Source organism: Etheostoma cragini, chromosome 6 (genome assembly GCF_013103735.1).
Source record: "Etheostoma cragini isolate CJK2018 chromosome 6, CSU_Ecrag_1.0, whole genome shotgun sequence".
In the NCBI taxonomy this organism is placed as follows: Eukaryota; Metazoa; Chordata; class Actinopteri; order Perciformes; family Percidae; genus Etheostoma; species Etheostoma cragini.
This window is the reverse complement of record NC_048412.1, coordinates 14,479,332-14,499,001: the sequence shown is the minus strand read 5'-3', so window position 1 is coordinate 14,499,001 and position 19,670 is coordinate 14,479,332. Positions and strand designations below refer to the sequence as shown.

At 44.1% G+C, this 19,670-nt stretch overlaps 1 protein-coding gene across 2 annotated transcripts in view; it reads left to right on the top strand.

Annotated features, from left to right (window-relative positions):
- The first annotated feature begins 1,922 nt into the window (after positions 1 to 1,922).
- kirrel3l (kirre like nephrin family adhesion molecule 3, like) overlaps positions 1,923 to 19,670 on the top strand; it is a 33,062-nt gene continuing 15,314 nt past the window's right edge. The window contains exon 1 of one of the 2 annotated variants that reach the window (XM_034875388.1): positions 1,923 to 2,568. In XM_034875388.1, coding sequence (XP_034731279.1) covers positions 2,529 to 2,568 — 40 coding nt within the window. In that variant the 5' untranslated portion in view covers positions 1,923 to 2,528. The remainder of the gene's footprint in view (positions 2,569 to 19,670) is intronic. The other variant, XM_034875387.1, reaches the window with a different exon arrangement.

Sequence of the window (19,670 nt, the reverse complement as noted above, 5' to 3'; positions counted from 1 at the left end):
TGGGTTGGCTTCCCAGCTGTGCAAGCTGTTTCTTCCATCAACATGTGTTTACTGGCAGGGGACCCTTATGTTTGCATTACAGGGAGGCAATAAACAGGAAGGCCAACCCCAGGGTTTGAAAACTACTGTTTTGGGGGGAGGAACCCGCATGGGGAGTGAATCCTAATCATTGTGCGGTTCAGCCTTTAATTAAATGCAGCGTGAAATGTCAGAAAGAAAGACTTATTTTTGTGGAGGACGTTTTCTGGATTCCACCCATCCTGAAGTCCTCAGTCTCCAAATCTACTCTTTGATGAATTTTTCACAGTCTTGTGGAGCGCTAACCACCTGGTTGAGTTAACAGGGCACATGTGTGCCTGTTTTTGTGTGTGTGTGAGTGTGTGTGTGTGTGTGTGGGGGGGGGTTAACATCAAATTAAGTCGTTGCTTAGTACAATACACATTCAAGTGAAAGACTGATTAACCAGATGACTGCAAGACCTTTTATTTTGGTTAATCAATAGATCATTGAATAACTAATGAACAACTTCAAAGACCAAGTCTATAAACAGCCACGGGCAAGTGATAGACTGCACTGTTTTCATCTCTTTATAAAAGCCTTAGCTTTTGTTGAAATATGATAACGATTCTGTTCTCTGTTCATTTAAGCACCACTGTATGACAATGAACAATAGGCTCATTTTAGATCAAACTGCACCTGAAAAAAAATTAAGTTGAGAGTCAACTTGAAAGAAATAATTTGCAAAAACACTCAAGAAGCCAACGAATTGCATGCAACTATTAAGGTCTTTAAATTTGAAAACTCTCATTGTGAGTTAACTGAAATGGCGTAGGCTAAATAACATTAGTTGTTTGGGGGAAGCTGAGAAAACAAAAGACATGTGCAAATAATGCTGACAGTTTTTGTCCATTAATTGATCATTTATTTGTTCAAATGTTGAGGTTTCAGAGTCAAGAGGTCCTGTCACCTTTTGCTAAAACATCTGCAGCTGCTTCTGCTCTAATGCAACTACTCCAACACTACTCACACATAATTCACCTCAATTGCTTTCCAAATCTGTTGGGTAATGGAGGGAAGTGATCGAACTGATTTTCAACGGTTGGATTTCCTTTTAATCAGAAATTGACCAATGACAGACAAGGTTGAAGGGTTTTTCTGTAACTTTATGCAGAAAAAGGTAACGTTTCTGCAAAATGAACATGCTCTGGGAAGTCAGTTGATAATTGGGCTGCAACGGACAAATATTTCATTGTTGAATAATCTACTGATTTTTATAATTAATCGATTAGTTGTTAGGTCTATTAAATGGTCAAAATCAGTGTTTTCTTTAAACGTCTTCATTTGTCCACAATGGAAAGATATATTTTGTTTATTGTCACGAAGGAGTAACAAAACCAGAAAACATTTACATTTAAGAAACTGGAGTCAGAGAACTTGACTTTTTTTTCTTAAAAATGACTCAAACTTATATATCAATTATAATTGACACTGAGTTAATGTACTAATTGATTAATTGATAAATCTTTGCAGCTCTGGTTAATAATATTTATTAAACCTCAGCATGAAGTGAAGTGACTGAACACTACTTAAACTGAAGTTAAGTCTTGGCATGATTAAATCACTAAGATGAGATAGACCTTGTTGTCACCTTTAGGTGATCTGTAATGACATTTGAAAAAAATTCATCTCTAGATTACAACAGTAGCATAAATAAACCTCTAACTGCAAACCCTGGACCACATTGCCTGTCTATCACTAAAATGATTGAAGTCTCCATGTGGGCTACCACATCCAAAATCTTGGGGCAGTCTTGCCACTCCGTACAAGTGTTTTAAACACCCTCCCCGTGACGCCGGCTCAGCCAATAGCGGGGCCGCTGGACCCCTCCTGAAAGCATCTGAGGGGCTCCTCCGACTCAGCTCCAGCCCGATATGGTGTGTACCCCCCTACCAGAAGTGCGCATTTCCTATTGGCAAGAGGGAGTGAGAAGTAAACAGAGGAGATCGACTGGGGAAGAGTGTGTGTGAGAGAGAAGCAGTGAGGGTGTAACAGTGTGAACAGAGTAAGAGACTACGGCGAAGGGGGCGAGAGGCATCTTCACCGGGGTTCATCACTGCGCACTGTCGAGCACGAGAGATCGCTTTCTAGCACAGCATGCCCAAGAAGATTAAGAAAGTGGACTGTGGACGAAGCTAGGCTACTGGTTGAATTCTCCGATTTACTAATGGACTGTTAGAGAGAGAGCGCAGTGAGAGGTGCCACTCGTGCGTGCACGGAACGGACCCTGGAGAAGAAGCTGATGCAGTGGGGAAAGTTACCAACTATGGAGATGCTTTGTTAACTGAGAGTTTACAAACTGTTCGGACCATTCAGAGTCATTTCTTTAAACTGGATGCTATTATAGACGAATCCCAGTGCTTATCCGTCCGGTGATATCTCGGTGCCGCGGTGGACCATATCAGCTCAGTCACACAGACGGAGCAAGGGAATCCTTCCACGCAGCACAATCAGCGGCCAGAGCTACTACCATGACGGCGTTATACCTCATATTTTGCCTTATGGTCACAGGTAAGGCATTCTTTTGTTTATCATTTAGCATGCAGTTCGTTAATGACGGAGAACGCAGACCGCGCTCCACACTGGCGCGCTGCGTCAAGCCATCCAGTGCGCCGTATGCTGCAATGCTACAATTCACTACTGTTAATTGCCGGCAAATGTTTAATTAGTTTTGAAAAAGTGATTACAACTGGAGGTTTCCCTGTCTGTAAGCCGACCTGGGGCACCATAGTTAATAATGGCACTGCGTAATTCGGGGAAGCTGTGATTGTTTCTGTTGTGGTTCAGATTTCAGACGTGAGGGAGACGATCTGTGCTTCAGTGGATAGGCATGAGGTTGCGGATGCAGGGCGCACTAACGGAAAGTTTAACTTCAAATATTATTATTTTTTACAAGGGGGATGACTTGCTCTTAACTGCTTTGTGATGTGTTAATTTACAACAATTTCTCTCGTGTTTTAAAAAGAGGATGAAATGCTTGGGTATGTAAGCAGGTAAAGATGATAAAACTAAAGCGCGGAGAGATGAGATGCCAGCGCCGTGCAGAGCTCCGCGTCTTCTTTCTCCCCGAAGTTAGTCAGCGGTACGCAGATTGATTTCCATTAAACAAAAATAACTGCACAGGTGTGGAAATTATGTTTTCGACCGCTCCTGGGTCTGTATATTTTCTCTAAGAGTCGTAATCCATCAGAATCGTGCTCACTATGAACGGTGCGTAAAGAGATTGAAGGTGGTCTATCATGAGGGGGAGCGCAGTCCCTCGGGTGTAGAAGCAGATAGTGAGAGTGAGTGTGAGAGGGACATGGAGAGGGGGAGCGTTTGTTTTTCTGGAGACAGGCAGAGACATAACGCACCTGTCTCCCCCCCACCACCACCTACTGCTGCTTTTTGATTGCAATATCGAGTTGCTTACAGTAGTTTGCTTATGAATTCTTATAACAAAACATCATATCTCATACTCAAACTAACTAGTCTCGATGAAAATCAGACAGTGTTGTATGGAAAAAAATACACAAATGAATTTCTTTATGAAAAACAATAAATTAATGTTTAAATGAATGCATGTCTGATTTATAGTTTTACCAACTTTATGTATAATCTATGCATCCCCTTACCTATCCTATAATTAAAGTGATCCTGTAACATAATGACCATGAGACAGAGAAGGAAACTAGATGTTTTTCCAGTATACATATAATCATTATGAACAAGTAGCGCTCAAAGCAGCTGGTAAAATGTACTCTAGTGCTGTAAATGTCTTGACGCCATTAACACTGTGCAACTGTTGACTTATCAGCATTTTTCAGAGTCGTTGATAAACTCATGGTCTTAACATGTCTCCTGGAGGGACAAAGGATGGAATACTTAAATCAAAATCCCTTTTTTTCTACTTCTCTGCTTTCGTCAGAAGCAGCATTTGCATAGTTTCCATCACAAGCGGTTTTAAGATCCCAAATCGGAAAGTGTGCTTAATAGCCATTTATTGTGAGTAGCCTACCTTCAGCCGCATGGTTTTGTCATTATTCAGAGCTCGGGGGAGGGACATGACACCAGTAGACCTCTGCTCTCTGACAGACTAGCAACAGCTGGATGACAAGGGGCAGTAGCCAGACAGTGGCATATTTCCCCCGACCCTAACACACACACACACACCCACACACACACACACACACCAACACACAATGATAATAAAGAAAACAGTAACAGCTGCCCTAATTAGAACCTAAGAGACCCTAGACCTCATTTATTGAGCCTCTCTTACAGTAATGCCAGAGCTCATGACTTCTCTTTGATATAGCACATAGAACACATTTGTATGTATGTAGTCTTGTACAACACAGATCATTTACTTTCTCAGGAAGTCCCCTGGGCTCTCAGAGGAATTGAATTCCACACTGCATCAGTATTCTGAGTAATCTTCAGTGAGCTCTCCTTTGGAACCTTTTGCTTTGGGTCGCCTGCGTCTCATCGGGCCAAGTTCAAAGACTGTGAGCCGTGATTACAAGTTTCTCTCCCTTCCTCTTAAGTCTTGTCGCTACTCGCGTCTCACTATAGTGTAACGCCGTGGAAATGTTCACATTCATGTGTGACTATGGGACAGGAGGACATGAGAGCGTATCTGCTTAATGGGCAGACTTTCACTGAGGGTTGAAAGCCTGTTCACACTCATATTTAATGCAAGCACACACAGGCACAAACAGAGAAGTGATATCTAGCTGGGGAAGTGGTAATCCCTGAGCAAGCCCTGTCCTACCCACCCCATCTTCCTTTCCTTTCCCATTACCAGAGATTTGTCTTTTCCTCACAAGGGGCCGATATGTTTGTGGACGCAGTGGTAGCATGGCCCAAGAGGGTGGCTTTACGAAACTGTGCATATTTTATGAACTACCGCTCTCTGAATTCTTGTGGGAGTCAAGATAACGCAGAGGGAAACACAGTTCAAGATGAGAAGTGGCGAGGGGAGTCTGGTTGCAGGGATAAGTCTCGAATGTTTCACCAGTGTCTCGATGATTAAGGTGACAAGCAGCAGAAAAACACAGAGGAAGACTGCTGAGCATCGTTAACCTTTTCTTCATCTTGTTACTCTCTCGGTCACACAAACACACACACACAAACAAACTCATGCTCAAATCTCTGCTTTTGGTCTTCCATTTCTCTCCCTCTATCAATTTTAATCCTCTATGGCACAAAGAGATTGAGGATAGTTGCAGAAAGTTTGAAGGCGACCCCAGCCAGCCGATGTGGACTGTTAAATACGAGGTGCACAATAGTGCAGACGAAGCAGAATCTGAACATAGCTTAGTCCTGAACAGAAGTGTCTTGCATTATTTAGGAGACATTCATGGCAAAGATATAGATGAATTTTGGCCTACTTTGATATGCTGTGTATGTGAGCTAATAGCTTTGCTGCTGGTGTGGTGAATTTTCTAGATTCACTTGTGGCCATAAATCGAACGTAAAGATATACAGTACACGTTTGTATCTATATCTTCATCTATGTCCAAGATATTTATTTGAGTTATTATAACCTAAAAAGTGAATGTTTCTTGGACAAAGCCTCAAAGATTTTCACTTTCATTTGGAAATGCAGACACACGCACGTACACGCACGCACGCGTATGTGCATGTACGCACACAGGCAAGCACAGACAGACAGTAATGAATGATCAGGATCTTAAACAATGGCCTGCTGTTTCTTCTCATCCTGGAGACGTGTCTTGAACACATGCCATTGTTTTTCTGCCCCTCTTCACAAACAGATATCTTCCCATTCCCCCTTCCTGCACACGCACTCGCTACGTGTACGGAAGGAGAAACTGGAAGGAGAAAGGAAACAATGGGGCTTCATAATGTTGCCTGTCTCTAATCAGCTTTGCCATGCGGGTAAACACAGATAAAGAACTTGGCAGTGTGTCCCAAGGCTTTGTTATCAGCTGCTAGCAACTTAACTGGATGTGTACGCCGGTATGGCTCAACACAGGAAGCCAAAGAAGCCATGTAGCAAACTGTGGATGGCACTTGGCCTCTTCCAGTAGTATTTTTACCCCTACCCGCCCATCCTCTTTTTGTCTTTGCTTTCTCCTTGTGTCTGTCTCTGCAAATCCTCACCTTGTCTTCCTCTGGGGCCGTCGGAGGATCCGGGGAGGAAATGACAGGGAACGGGACAATGGAGGGGCCGTGTAAGCTTCCTGCCATCGCCTGGAGTCTTCTTCTCCCTGTTACAGCACTTCAGGCTGTATCATCAGCATACAGACTGGGGGGCGGAGGGGGGAGGTTACAAACAAAGTAATGGAAAGAAGAGAGAGGGAGAAACGGGATTTCTGTGCATGTTATTAAAAACAACAGCCCCCCAAGGAAAAGAGTAACATTTATACAGTGCAGTTATTTTAAAGTGCTCATATTATACCCATTTTCATGTTCATAATTGTATTAAGAGGTTTTACCAGAATAGGTTTATGCGGTTTCATTTTCAGAAAACACCATGTGTTTCTTGTACTGCGAATTGCTGAAGCTCCTCTTTTCACCCTGTGTGTTGAGCTCTCTGTTTTAGCTACATAGCGTGACATCACATTTCTATTGCATTTGTGTTGTAAGTAGCACATTAGCAGTAAGTACTGCCAGCAGTGTGTTGCAAAGTGACGAACGTTCGTCATGGAAATAAAGGCTGGACTACAATAGAGCTGTTTGGAGCAGTTTGTGAACAGTGTTTTCTGTTCGAGATCGTAATTCCCTTTGGGTGGACTTTGCGCTTTTCAATTTGTAAATGTATAACATGCACAAAAAAGATATATAACACAATAAAGGAAACGGAGAAAGCCCAAAAGCCTAATATGAGCACTTTAAGAAAGACTTGAATTGGATTTATCTCACCCTAAAATGTAAGTGTCACTTCCTTCAAGATAGATTTATCACCATTTCAAAAGACCCTAAGCCCAGAAACCAACATACAAGAGACAAATTGCAGACATACTAGACCACACATTCATTTTGCAATCAATTCCTGCCCTGCAAGACAAGAATTTCATATCTCTTGCCGAGATACAGAAACAAACAGCAAATTGAAATTTATCTTCTGCGTTGCAGCAATATTGGTTTCTGTGTTATCTTCACCAGCCGTGTTCCTTAACCTTGTATTAAAGATTGCTCTGTTGGCGAAAGATTCTGGCAGCTGAGAAGTGGCTCAAAAAATAAGTTGAGTTAGGAATACAATCAGACAACATTTATTTAACACTAGATGCTGATTTATTTAGCTTTGCTTTCCTCATATGAAATGTATAGTCAGTGGCACATACTAAATAGATCTGGAATATGTAGCTGGCTGTACCAGGGCTTGTGGCATGTGGACAGCATCCAGATATGACTCATAAGGAGCTCACGGAAGCAACATCCTGAACACACGCACACATGCACACACACACACAGACAGACAGACATACAGACAGGTCAAGGGCACACACAGGGGCAGAGGATGATAAGCTGAGATGAGTGTTTGGCATCTTCAGGGCTGTGTGCCCTTTCTGGAGTGATTAGTCAAACTACAACTGTCTAATTAATGATGCTCCAGCAATCAGGACATGTCATCTCCTTAGCCAACTAGGGGTAAAAACATATTCAATGAAACAAGAGATTGCTTGCATGCTGCTCACTTTATTAGTGATGGAAGCTGCCCCCCCCCCCCCCTCTTCTTTTCATCTTTCCTTCCTGACAGTTCAAACTGCCTGGAACGCCAGGGCTAATATTATGTTAGTGACTCAACCATTAACCAAAATAGTGGGTTGTCTGTGGCTCAGTCTCTTCTTCCTCTGCACAATGAAATACTGCAGTGTTGTTGTAGGAGGCTGGGTGAAGGGTTGTCTTTTATTTCCATTTTCCATTTCGGATGGGGGTGAGAAACTTGCCCTGGGAGGTCTGTTAGAGAAGGCAGCCAATTTGCTATCAACTGAGGGGTGTCAGTCAAAGCTTATCGATCAAGCTTTTAACGGCAGCTCCCTCACTGGCAAAACATGTTAATGTTATTGAGCTGTGTGGAGACGTGAGGAACAATGAAGTGCGTGGGTGGGCGGTTGGACCGGTAGGAGGGTAAGGTGTGCCTCTCCCCTACCTTCTGTTTGGCCAAAGAAAGCCAATGCAGAAACGCCAATGGGCGTCAGCATGAACATAGGGGGGAGGTGAGAGGGAGAGAGAGAAAAAAGGATGGATGAGGGGTCAAAGGGATTTACTGCCAGGAGCCTAGCATTTCAGGTAATGGATATGCTTGTATCAGTGTAAACCAAACCCACTGTTTTTCTTTCAGCATGGCTGAAGTGAAAAAACAAAGGTGTAACTGACTGCAAGTCCGAGGGGGATTAATAGAAAGTTGATATTTCAACACCTCAGGCTAAACATTAGATCTCAGGTGTACACTTGGACACGCAGCCAGCTTTTGTGAGAGTGCATGCATGTGTCATTGTGTGAGTGTAGAGTTGTGAATAGGAGGGTGTAAGAGGGTGAGGTAAGGTAAGGTGTATAGTGGGAGGCTTTCTCCAGCTGCCACATTCCTATGAAGCTGCAGCAAGGAGGGCAAGAATACATGGATAAGTGCTTCCCAAGCTGGCTGAGGTGAATCTAACACCCCTCCTAGAGGAAGCAGCCCAACCATTGTTCCAGCACATTGCATCCGTCTGACTGAGGCATCCCTGTGCTGTGCAGATCCCAGGGGTCTGGAAAGAGAACGAAGCAGCGGAGGAGAGGGACTGATTGTTCCCTACTCAGACTATCCACAGATGGGGCTACGGCACAGGATGCTGGCTGTTTGCTTTAGAAAGTCCCAGGCGTTTGCTTTGCGGCCGTGGTGTATAGAATGCTCGGGGGGATAGAGGAGAGGAGAGTGCCAGTGGAGACAACAGCAGGGAAAAGGAAAAAGAGAGTCGAGCAGAGAGAAAGAGAAAGAAAGGGATAGAAAAGGGACCTTGCCTAATATGATGTCAGTGTGAATATAGTGTCAGTGCCGGGAAAGGAAGACAGATGATACAGCCATACAATGATAGGGTAGTTGGGCGAGAGAGTGCTCAAGTCCTTCCCTGTTTCCAAACAGAGACATATAGAGCTGATAATGGAGAAGGAGGGCGAGCAAAGAGAGTAAGGGATGAGATGCAGGGAACCCAGGCTGCATCCATCATGGGGTTTGGTGCAGAAGCCATTTGTACCTTTTGTTCTCCATAATTTGTTTTCTCAGAGCCTGCAACGGGAGGGGTGAAAGGGAGAGACAAAGCTACGGCAGCCATTTATTTTTGCACTAATTACATAAGTGAGACTGCATAATTAGACGTATGGCTAAATAGACAATAGGCTGAGAGAGATGTACAGAGAGAGATAGACAGGAAGGTGTAAATCCATTTAAATAGATGAGGCATGGCCCTCTCTATTTCACATTCAAGAGTTTAAGGGAACATGTTAAAAGAAGCAGAGGAGATGGAGAAGGGAAAAAGGAAAGGAGAGTAAAGGAGATGTGCCGATGGAAAGGATAAAAGATAAGAGGGAAGGAGAGAAAAGCCCTCTTCACAGACGGCACTTTGAGGTGCGGCCCAATGCTGCTGGAATAGTCACCTCATTTAATACACCTGTTCAGCGGGAGGGGATAGAGAGATATAAGGAGATGTTGTAAAGAAAAAGAGAAAAGGGTAAAAGAGAAGAAAGGAAAGAGGAGACAGATCTCATCTCTGCTTCTTCAGATCAAAGGCAGAGAGTGGGTACAGAAAGCTGTTTGTTGTGGCTTGTTTGGGAGGGTCTCTGTCTGTGTGAGGTCATGGTTTCACCTGGCCTGCTATTTTCTTCACGCAGTATTACACTTTAACACAGCCATATGACAACCCCTTGAAGGCATCACAGAACACGGGACAATTTTCTAAAGAGAATGTGTGATGCTCTGGGGTGGCGAAGCTGTAGGAAAGCTGATAAGAAGATGTAGATTGTCCGTTAAGAAAAAAGTAGAGAAGTTGAAAGATTGTTAAAACCAGTAAAGAGATTGTACATCTTTTCAAATAACTGAAAAGGACCATGTTTTTAGCTGGTCGATTGTTGTGTTGCAGAATGTTCTTTGTGTGCTACTGTAATGCAGTTGTGCATCTGCTAAGGTCCACGTGTAAGCGTTGCGTGGGTGTGTTGAGCATGGCACCACTCTTTCAGGGCTGTGCTAGAGGAGAAGGTAAATAGGCCTTTCATGAAGCCACTCAATCACAAGCCAGTTAAAACAGCTGACCAAAGATTTAGGGGCAGTCAGGCCTGATTGGAGGCCTATTGAAGCCAGTCGAAGGAAGCTCTTGAGCCGTCACACTTTAGATTAGCCATTCAATGCACCATAGACCTCTGGCCTAACTGCTCTTCTTTCTCTAAACAGTCCTCTGACACACTATAGTATAGCTCCAGTCAACTCCCTGATTGTGCTGGAGAGTTCTTTAAAAGCCAATTTAAACTCAGTCCTTTGTTTAACTCCTCGGGAACTCAAGCTTGGACATATTGTGTGTGTGTGTGTGTGTGTGTGTGTGTGTGTGTGTGTTCTTTTATTGGGCCAAGGTTTAAGATTTGTGTGAGCTGTCTTTGAGCATGTGATGTTTTGTTAAAAAGAACTGGGCGTATCACAGAACTGGCACAGACTAGTTTTTCGGGTGAAAGAGAGGGTGCATGAGAGAAATCAATGGCCCAATTTAACCTATTACAGCCATGACTGTTGCTGTAATGGTGTGGAAATGGACAGTGGTCATGTGGATCCCTTTTCTACCTTCAGGCTTGGATCACAACTGAAGCTCTGATTCATTTCCTCCCAGCTTTGATTACAAAAAAGTACTCTGAGGATTTCAAAAGACTCTCACATGATGGTGACGAGAGAAGAGATCCTTCCGTTTTGTGAAGCGGATGAAACCTCCTTTCTGCCAGGTTTGCCGAGGGACAGACATAACACTGGGCTGCAATTTTCCTCGACAAATAATGACTCCTCTAGTCCTCTCTCCTTCCAGTCTGTGCTTCTTTGATCCCAGCTAATGTGTTAACAAGCAACGGGTTCATGGAATACCCATAACATTAGTATGTGAATTCGCGCTGAGGTGTCAGAGTGTGTGTTTGCACATGTGAGGCTTCATGTGTGTTTTCACACCAATTAATGAATTGCTTTATATGCCTGCTGAGGTGATGATGGCCTGTCTCCGGCAGGGCATTGCTTTTCTCTCTTTTGTGTCAGCCTCAACCCACGATGGCCAGGGCCCCTCTCTCACACTAACACAGTAACGAGACCAGTCTAATTAGTCCCTGTGGTTCTACATAGGGGAGCACTGGAAACCACAGCACCATTGCGAGTTGGCTGTATCAGGGGACCACTCAAAGACAGAGGACCCACTGCAACCGGGGAGAAAGTTCACACACATAGGGAAACTTGTTTGGAATCACACTCAAATTAGTGTCTTGGTTAATTAGGACAGGAGTACAAAAAAATGAACTGGTCATATTTTCCAATATGTGACCACAGAGGTTCAAGTTGTCCTGTTCAGCTCCGTCTCTCCCAACGGCAGCGCTCCTCCCAGGGGCCACGCAGAAAAATGATTTTTCTCTCCTTCATCCCTCTCCCTCACTCCAGGTAATTCAGTCAATTCTATCTCAAATAATCGCTCCCAATTTTTCAGCCCATTCTGACGTTTTTACTTAAACAGATACCTCTGGGGGATGAGCCTTGTACCACCTTGTTAAAAAAAAAGAGGGGGGAAAGAAAGGGAGAGAGGTAGCCCAGGAAGGAGGGATGGCAAATAGCTCTCAGTGGAGTGTTTTTAAAAGCCTCTCTCTCTTGTGGGCCATATGTATAGATAGAAGAATAGTAAGGATAGAGCGATACAGAGGAAGATAAAGGAAGACTGAGAAAGGAGGGGTGGGGGGGGGGGGGGGGGGGGGGGGGGGGGGCTAGGTGATGCAAGTTGTGGTACTTAAGGTCTGGGGCTCTAACTTGTGTCCCACAGCACTTAACATACCCCTAGCCATCTCTCCTGGCAGTTAATTAGAATCCAATAAGGTTGCCACCTGTTGGTCATTATTCCTCCGGTGTGTTTACCCTTTCCAGAGGCTCCATTCAGTGCTTAATCTGCCGAGAAGTTGAATGTCAATAGGTCAGACCAAAACTCCAGGGCCCTGAGAGCGAGGGAGAGACAGAGTGAAGGGGAAAGGAGACAGGATCAGGGGATGAAGGAAAGAGGTCATTTCTCTCCCTCTCTCCTCTCAATATTTTCCTGTGTCGTTTCATTCGCGTTGTTGTTTTTTCCCCTCCCTCCATCCCTCTTGCGTCTCCTCTTCTCTTCTTTTCTTCTCACTTCTAATCCGTCCTCTTGATTGTTCTAAGCTGCTTTCAGCCAGCCCCTGGGAGGGGGGGCGGGGGGTTCTGTTTTAATTAAGATTTAAAAGACGACTCCCTCAAGAAGGGAGATTTAAGAGCAGGGTGGACTGAGCAAAGTAAACGAATAAAGGTATGACAGATTGTAGATAGGGCTCAATAAAATTTATGAAATCGGGAAAAGGAGAATGTTTAAAAGCTATTATTTTACACACGCAGATGCGCACATCGCACACACCCGTACGTGCACACAAACACAGCCAGGCAGGAATTCGAATGCTAAGCCAAATGGGATTTTTTTCATTTGTAATCAAGCGGCACAATCTATATAGATTGATCTCAACTTCCTGTGATTCATACCATATCCTGCAAGGGTGATATGGGATCAGTAAAAGCCAGCAGCCAAGCTAAGGGACTTATCTCCACACTCTGTCTAATAATTGATCATCTCACCAGATGGGCTTAAGAGCCTGTAACGCTCCACTTGTTTATCAGAGCCCCAAACCTGGGGCATCTCCATAGATGACCTGCAAAGAAACTCTTGTTTTGCAGACAGACAGATAGGATGCATGAACTAGAGAAACAAGAGAAACAAGAGAAACAAGAGAAACATGAGAAAAAAGAGAAACAAGACACGTTTTGTGGTCTTTGCATTAGGACCAGACGTGGATAGAAGCTGAAGTCATCGCCCTGTGTAATTCCCTATTTGGGTGGTAATGTCACCACTGTGAAAGCTCTAGACATTCCTTAATTAACAGTCTTATCGCACGAGGACAAAACAAGATTTTGCTGTAGAAGTCTGGCCATCAGTGATACAGGCACTGTACTGTCCGGGGTAGCTTTACTTCTAGTGTGCAAACAACGTGTTACAGACAAAGTCTGTGTCCGTCCGTGTGTGTCACTGTAGCCAAGAAAAGGCGCGTGCTATGTGTTTGGTAAAACAGTCACATAGCACACATCTGTCCCTGCTGCAAAGCATACATTTTTCATCCCGAGTAAAACCCTGAAAGAAACCCCCAAACCCCCAAAACAGAGTACACAATGAAGTGTTTAAGCTATCAAGCCACAGACTTTGATGCAGCCGGTAAGGTGTTAAAGGCCACGTGAGGGTCAAGAGCCCAACCCACCGCATTCTCTGCCTTGGTACATCCCAATACACAGCCGCCATATGTCCAGGGTTTCACAGTCAATGCGCAAACCCACCCTGCATCACAAAGACCTATTCACACCCAGTTGACTCTGAGGTAATCTGCAATGCTATGGTATGTTTAGGACAGAATGCAGCACTAGTTCAACCAGTAGCCGTTTGAGAAAAACAACAGACTAGAGCGTACGGAGGAGTAAAATGATTGTCAGGGAAAAGGGTACCTAGACAAAGAACTTTACAAAGCATTTTGAGCGGATAAACGCAAGCATGATCTTGCCCTCAGCTTGGTGTAGCTCCATTGCTTGCCTCCATCAAAGCCCCTGGAGATTCTCCAAGCACACTCTGCCTCCGTCACTCACAACTCTGTTAATAAGGCCAGCAGTAGACGCCCGGAAAGATATGCAGGGATGAAAGATCCTTCTCTCATGTTTTCGCTTTGAGGATGCGTTTCCGGGTGTCAAGGCGGAGGGGGGAGGGAGGGTTATAGAGGAATGCTGCATTTTAATAGAAATAATAAACCCATCCACTTGTAAAATAATATTTTTTGTCCCATATCCTGTTGTTTCGCAGCTCTTGAGAGGGACTTTTGGCCGATATGAAAAAGAAAGCCCCCACCTCCATAAGCTAAAGGTATAGAAGAAGCCCATGCCAAAGAATAAAAGTGTGAGGAGTTCCTGGCGGAGGGATATGTCACACATATATTCTTTCACTGCAGCGATTAATATCTGGGAAAAAAAGGTCAAACTTGGCTTAAACGGTCCGGTATATCACAGTTACATTCAGAGCCTGCATTTCATACATCAATCCCTGCTGTGACGGCTCATCAGCCTGGTCACACAGGAGAGACACACACTGCACATTATCAAAGATTGATGGGATGTCCTAGTTGAAGATGGAGGGGGGAGAAGACTGGTCAGAGAAGGGAACTTTGCCTTACCCTCTGCCTTTTCAGAGGTGTTGACTGTGGCTCGCGTTACCTTTTTATAGCCTAGTGCAAACAGCACTACGGTAGTTGGCAAATGTTATGGCTGCCTTCACTACTGCGTGACCTAAAGACCTCAGTCCAATATATATCGGGTGGAGTGGGGGGGGGGAACTTGCAAATGCAGTCTTTTGAGGTCAATGCTCTCACACAAGATGACGCCGGCTGACTCAGGAAGCCCAAGACATAGAGGCTGAGCCTTCCATCTTCTCCCATCCGCCCTCTTCCTCATCCTCCCCTGTATTGGAAGACAAAACAAATTGACAGAACAAACAGGCAGATTATCCTAAATCCTTTTTTCTCAAACACACAACATAACCATCTCTTATATCCACTGTTCACCGTCATCCTACCCGTTTCTTGTACAGAGTGCTTGCTTAATAATTAATTGATTAATTAGTTTGCTCATTAATCATTTATTCATTAATCATGGCCTGATTTTTCTAGAGGAAGCAGCGCAATCTGAAAAAAACCCTGACTTCACATTTCACTCTAATTATGCTCCTTTACTAATCAACGCTTAAGAAATGGAGTTTCAGGAAATTAGTTTCCCCCTTTTCTTCTTTTTCTCAACACAAAGCAGGATGTATTGAGGTCGGCAGGTAACGTTCTTTCCCTCCTCTCCTTGTGTTCTGAAAGCTCTTAGTCATCAGTCATTTTAAAGGAATGATTCAAGTTACAGGCAATCTGATGAACAGAGCAAAAATGTGATGTTAAATCAAAACTCGCATTTTCTCCACCTCAAGATGAGAAGTGAAGAGAAATTCTGGTCACACACTAACCACAGGCATTGATTAATAAATGGCAATTTTTTCACGGGATCCACGGCTCTCCTGGCAGAGAAGGTTATTTGTTTAATTGCCAGGAGTTATGTTCTCTGGACAGAGAGATGGGAAGATAGGAAAGTTCAGAAATATATTCTGTAATGTTGAGCGAGCGTGGAGAAGAGAAACATTTCAAGCAGGCTTAATTAGAAGTGTTTTTGTACCTTTGTGGTCCTGTTGGATGCAGAGTTCACAGCACAGCTCAGCTGCTTTCTGTGAAGGGGCTCTTGTCAGCTGCTGACAAAAAAAGAATTATGCATCAAATTAAAGAGAGAACCAGTGAAATGGAGGCAAGTCGGGCATTAACCTCTAAGCTTTAAAAAGCACACACATATTAAGCAACACTAATGAGACTCTTATTGGGCTTGCTGTGTTTTATATTCAAACACACACAATAGCACAGCTTTGACTTCAATGTGCCATTGCTGCTTCTGAATGAGGTTGTCTCTCTAATTCATCTTACCAGCAGCACACACTGCAGAAGTGAACAATAGTGTAGATGGCCCTTTTACTCTAATGAGATGCATACATTTACAACATTACCACCCTCATTAAAAAATAATAATAATAATAAAAGGGGGAAAAAAGTATTAATTATGAAACGCACTACTTCCTATCGTGAAGAGCCACGGGTGTCTCCACTGGGCTCAATTAGGAAGAGTAGGCCGCAAATCCCTAGACTAAATTAATTGACACCCCAGGGCATTAGGCCCAGAGTCCCAGTACAGAATCTATGTAGATAATTCCTTTGTTTTCATTTCCACCGCCTTTTAAAAAAAGCAAGAGATGAGGGAAATTTTAACATGATCTCCTCACTGTTTTGTGGATTTTAATTTGTGTTATTTATTAATATATGTATTGCTTACTAGTCATGTCTGCAGCCGGGAATGAAAAGATTTACTTTTTTATTCCTGGCCCCATCTTGGAGAAGCTTTTTTTGTCACATGTTGCACACTATTGCTGTTTTATCCACTATGTCAGCTGTTGTGTACACTAAACCGGGGCTTTTGCAAACAGCACAAGAAGTTAATGATTTAAAAGCACAGTAAATTATACTGAAAGCCCTTCCATCCAAACACTGGGGAAAGAGGGGGAGGGAGCCAGAGAGGGAAATTGGGATACAGAGACAGCAAGAAATTAAGAGAGAAAGAGAGAAGCATGGGGGACAGAAAAGGGCTAGAACTGTGACACAGATCCAGCCAGCAGCTGTCTTGCAGTGAAAACACCAGGGGGTAAGCAGGAATGACACAAAATGACAAGACTAGCTCAATCAACATCTTGTCAACACTGCTGGCTGATGTGTACAGACAATTTCATACCGCCACCACTGGCTCTCTCCCCTTTTCTCTCATTTTTTACATGGCTTTTTATTTTCCTGTCTTCCTGCCAGCCAGCCAGTCACTTGCTATCTGTCTACATAGAGTCAGACTCTCAGCTCTTTGGCTGTTGGCTTCAAAGTGGGGGGAGCTGTTTAAAAGCTGTGCTAGAATTATACTCAGAGAGATGCTTCTGCCCACTAGAAACCCTAAAGATATGGGAGTGTGACAGTTAGTGGGTTTGTGTGTGTTTGCATGTGTGTGTGTTTGCAAGAGAGAGAGAGAGAGAGAGAGAGAGAGAGAGAGAAAGAGAGAGAGAGAAGACAGTATAAGAATGAGTGTATTTATGGCACATTGTCGGCCACTGCAGCACAGTGACTGCAAGAGCCATTCACATCCGCTCATACACTGACTACCCACATCAGCACTCTTGGTCTCCCCCCTGCAGTCTCCTCCTTTTTTCCCTCCCTTCTTCCTCTCCTTGTATGCATACCACTCTATAACTCTATCCACTGCATCTGCTGTAGCAGGTACCCGGGGAGAAACTCTGCCGCTGCTCACCCATGCGATCAGCCTCACTGCTGCCCTGATGTGTGCGCTGCCCTATTCTAGTAGAGAAAAACCTTGTGGTGACAGCCATGGAGACAGACTGATTACAGCGTTCCATCAATCCCCTCTCATGGCCTACTCCTTTGCAATTGAAAGCTGAAAGGAGACCACTTTTCCATTTTTACCTTACCTCAGTTTTTCCTGTCTTTCTAACATGTAGTGGCTCTTTTTTCTGTTGTTCTCCTTACCCTGCTTCCTTGAGTGTTGTGTTGACAAGCTGACACAAACCCCTGTGATTTTCACACCGGGGATGCAGAGAGCTGGAGCAAGGGACAGCGGATACAAGAGAAAGGGAGAGGGAGAGGGAGAGGGAGAGATGGGAAGAGAAAGTGCAAGGGAGAGGCTGGCAAGAGATGACAGCTGACACGGAAAAGCAGAGTGATGGCAGAAAGAGGCACGGAGAAAGCAAATCAACAATTAGTAAGACCTTATATAACTCTCAAAGGGGGCCTGCTAGGCATTGATTTCAGGGATCATGGCTCACACTGACTGTAGACGTATGAGTGATAAACAGATAAATGAGAGGATGGGGCTGGATTGTAGAGCAATGGAAGAGAATGCCCTGGATGGGGGTATCAGCAGAGCAGCAGGGAGGGCTTGGTGGATGAGCGGGTCCACTCTCTAAAAAAAGGGTGTAGGTCGGAGCCAAGATTTTTACAATGGAATAAAGGCTGTGAGGGAGGGCTGGGAGGATTAAACTCCGGCAAAACAGTTCTTAAAAAGCTGTTAGACTGCAATTTGGGCACAAAAACGCAGAATGGGAGAAAAGATAGTGAGAGTGGGTGGGTGGGAGTGCAGCTGGACTGCAACGTGGGAGAGTAAGGATTGAAGAGGGGCCGGGATACAGGAAGGTATGAGGGAGAAGGCCATCTGCAGGGACACAGGCGGAAGTAGTACGCAACGGTCCAAGTCAAAGAAAAACACTGCATGTGTTGGGTGCCACACTGTCCCGAGTCGGTGTGTGGGTGGTATCTGTTGTTAGGCCTCAGAAGTTCTGTAGGAGTCTTAGTAATGAGCTTAGTTGCCAGATCAAACATGAGATGGGTGCAGGGTCCTCTTTGGGATATAGTCATTGGTTCAGCTACCTCAGCACTACTATCTGTATACACACACACACACAAAAAGGGGAAAGACAAAAGAGCCTGACTAAAAACAAAGGGATAATAATTCCATACAGAGAGAAATGGAGCTTGCATTTTCCAGCCCGATTTAGAAGCCTTATCTAGACAAGGCACAATGGATGGCATTTGGGGAAAAGGGTTGTTTATTCCAAGCTTGACACTTTTTTGCCAATTGCCTTGTTTTGTGCCGTTTTTTATATATTTATTTTTCCTCCTCATTTTCTCCTTTCTGGCTCTTATTGTGGAAAACTCAACGGCTAACCCTAACCCTGCCTTCACCGCTGGGGCAAAATGCAAGTGGATATCTGCCGCTATTTTTTAACATTTTGAATTATTAGTGCACTGAGCAAATTGTCCAGTCAAGTTGAGAGCACTTATATTTATAGACCCCACAGGACTGGATGTTGCACTCTTTGCACTGAATGGGAATGAGAACACGGAATAAAATCAGGACTAAAATAGGGACTCTCTGCAAACGCAGCACGGAGCCTCTTAAAGTGAATGAACATATGCAGTTGAGTGTCATTGTTGCTACACAGGGAAATGGACATTGTCTCAGCTGTTACAAACCAGAGTCTGGCGTTATTTTAAGTTTTATTTGAAGGACCTTGCTTTTTGAATGCTGAGTTAAATTGATTTATGTCCTGGCATTTATTTTGTACCAAAATGGCGTAAGAGATTATGACTGTGGTGACTCTGTAGTAAATGCACTGTACTGTGTGTGTTAGATTCCCTTTTCATCTAAAGGTCATCTGCAGTGCCATTATCTTTCTTAGTCTTTAGCATCATGGCCGGCATTCACACACACACACACACACACACACACACACACACACACACACACGCACAGTGACTGGTTCAATCTAATTCTATCAAGGCAGATGTCCAGTGGTGGACGGATCATTGCTGACATCTGTCCATCTCTTCCTGATCCTTCCTGATGTGAATGTTTCCCTATCAGCTCAGATGAAGGAGAGAGTGCAAGCTAGCTAGGGTCGACGCAAAGCTCTTTAATAGCTTGTGTCCAAGTCGAAGAGCCTGTTTTGCACTTAACTCCGACCATGTGACAGAGAGAGCAAAGTCACTGTGTCAAAGTAACTGCTAAATGTGCCCTCCGGTGCCTGACAAGTCGCTTTTCCTATTAACACTGCCCTGCCCTCCACACTCATTCACACATTCAGATGCGCACACGCACACATGCAAACACGCACAAATGCACACACACACACACACACACACACACACACACACACACACACACACACACA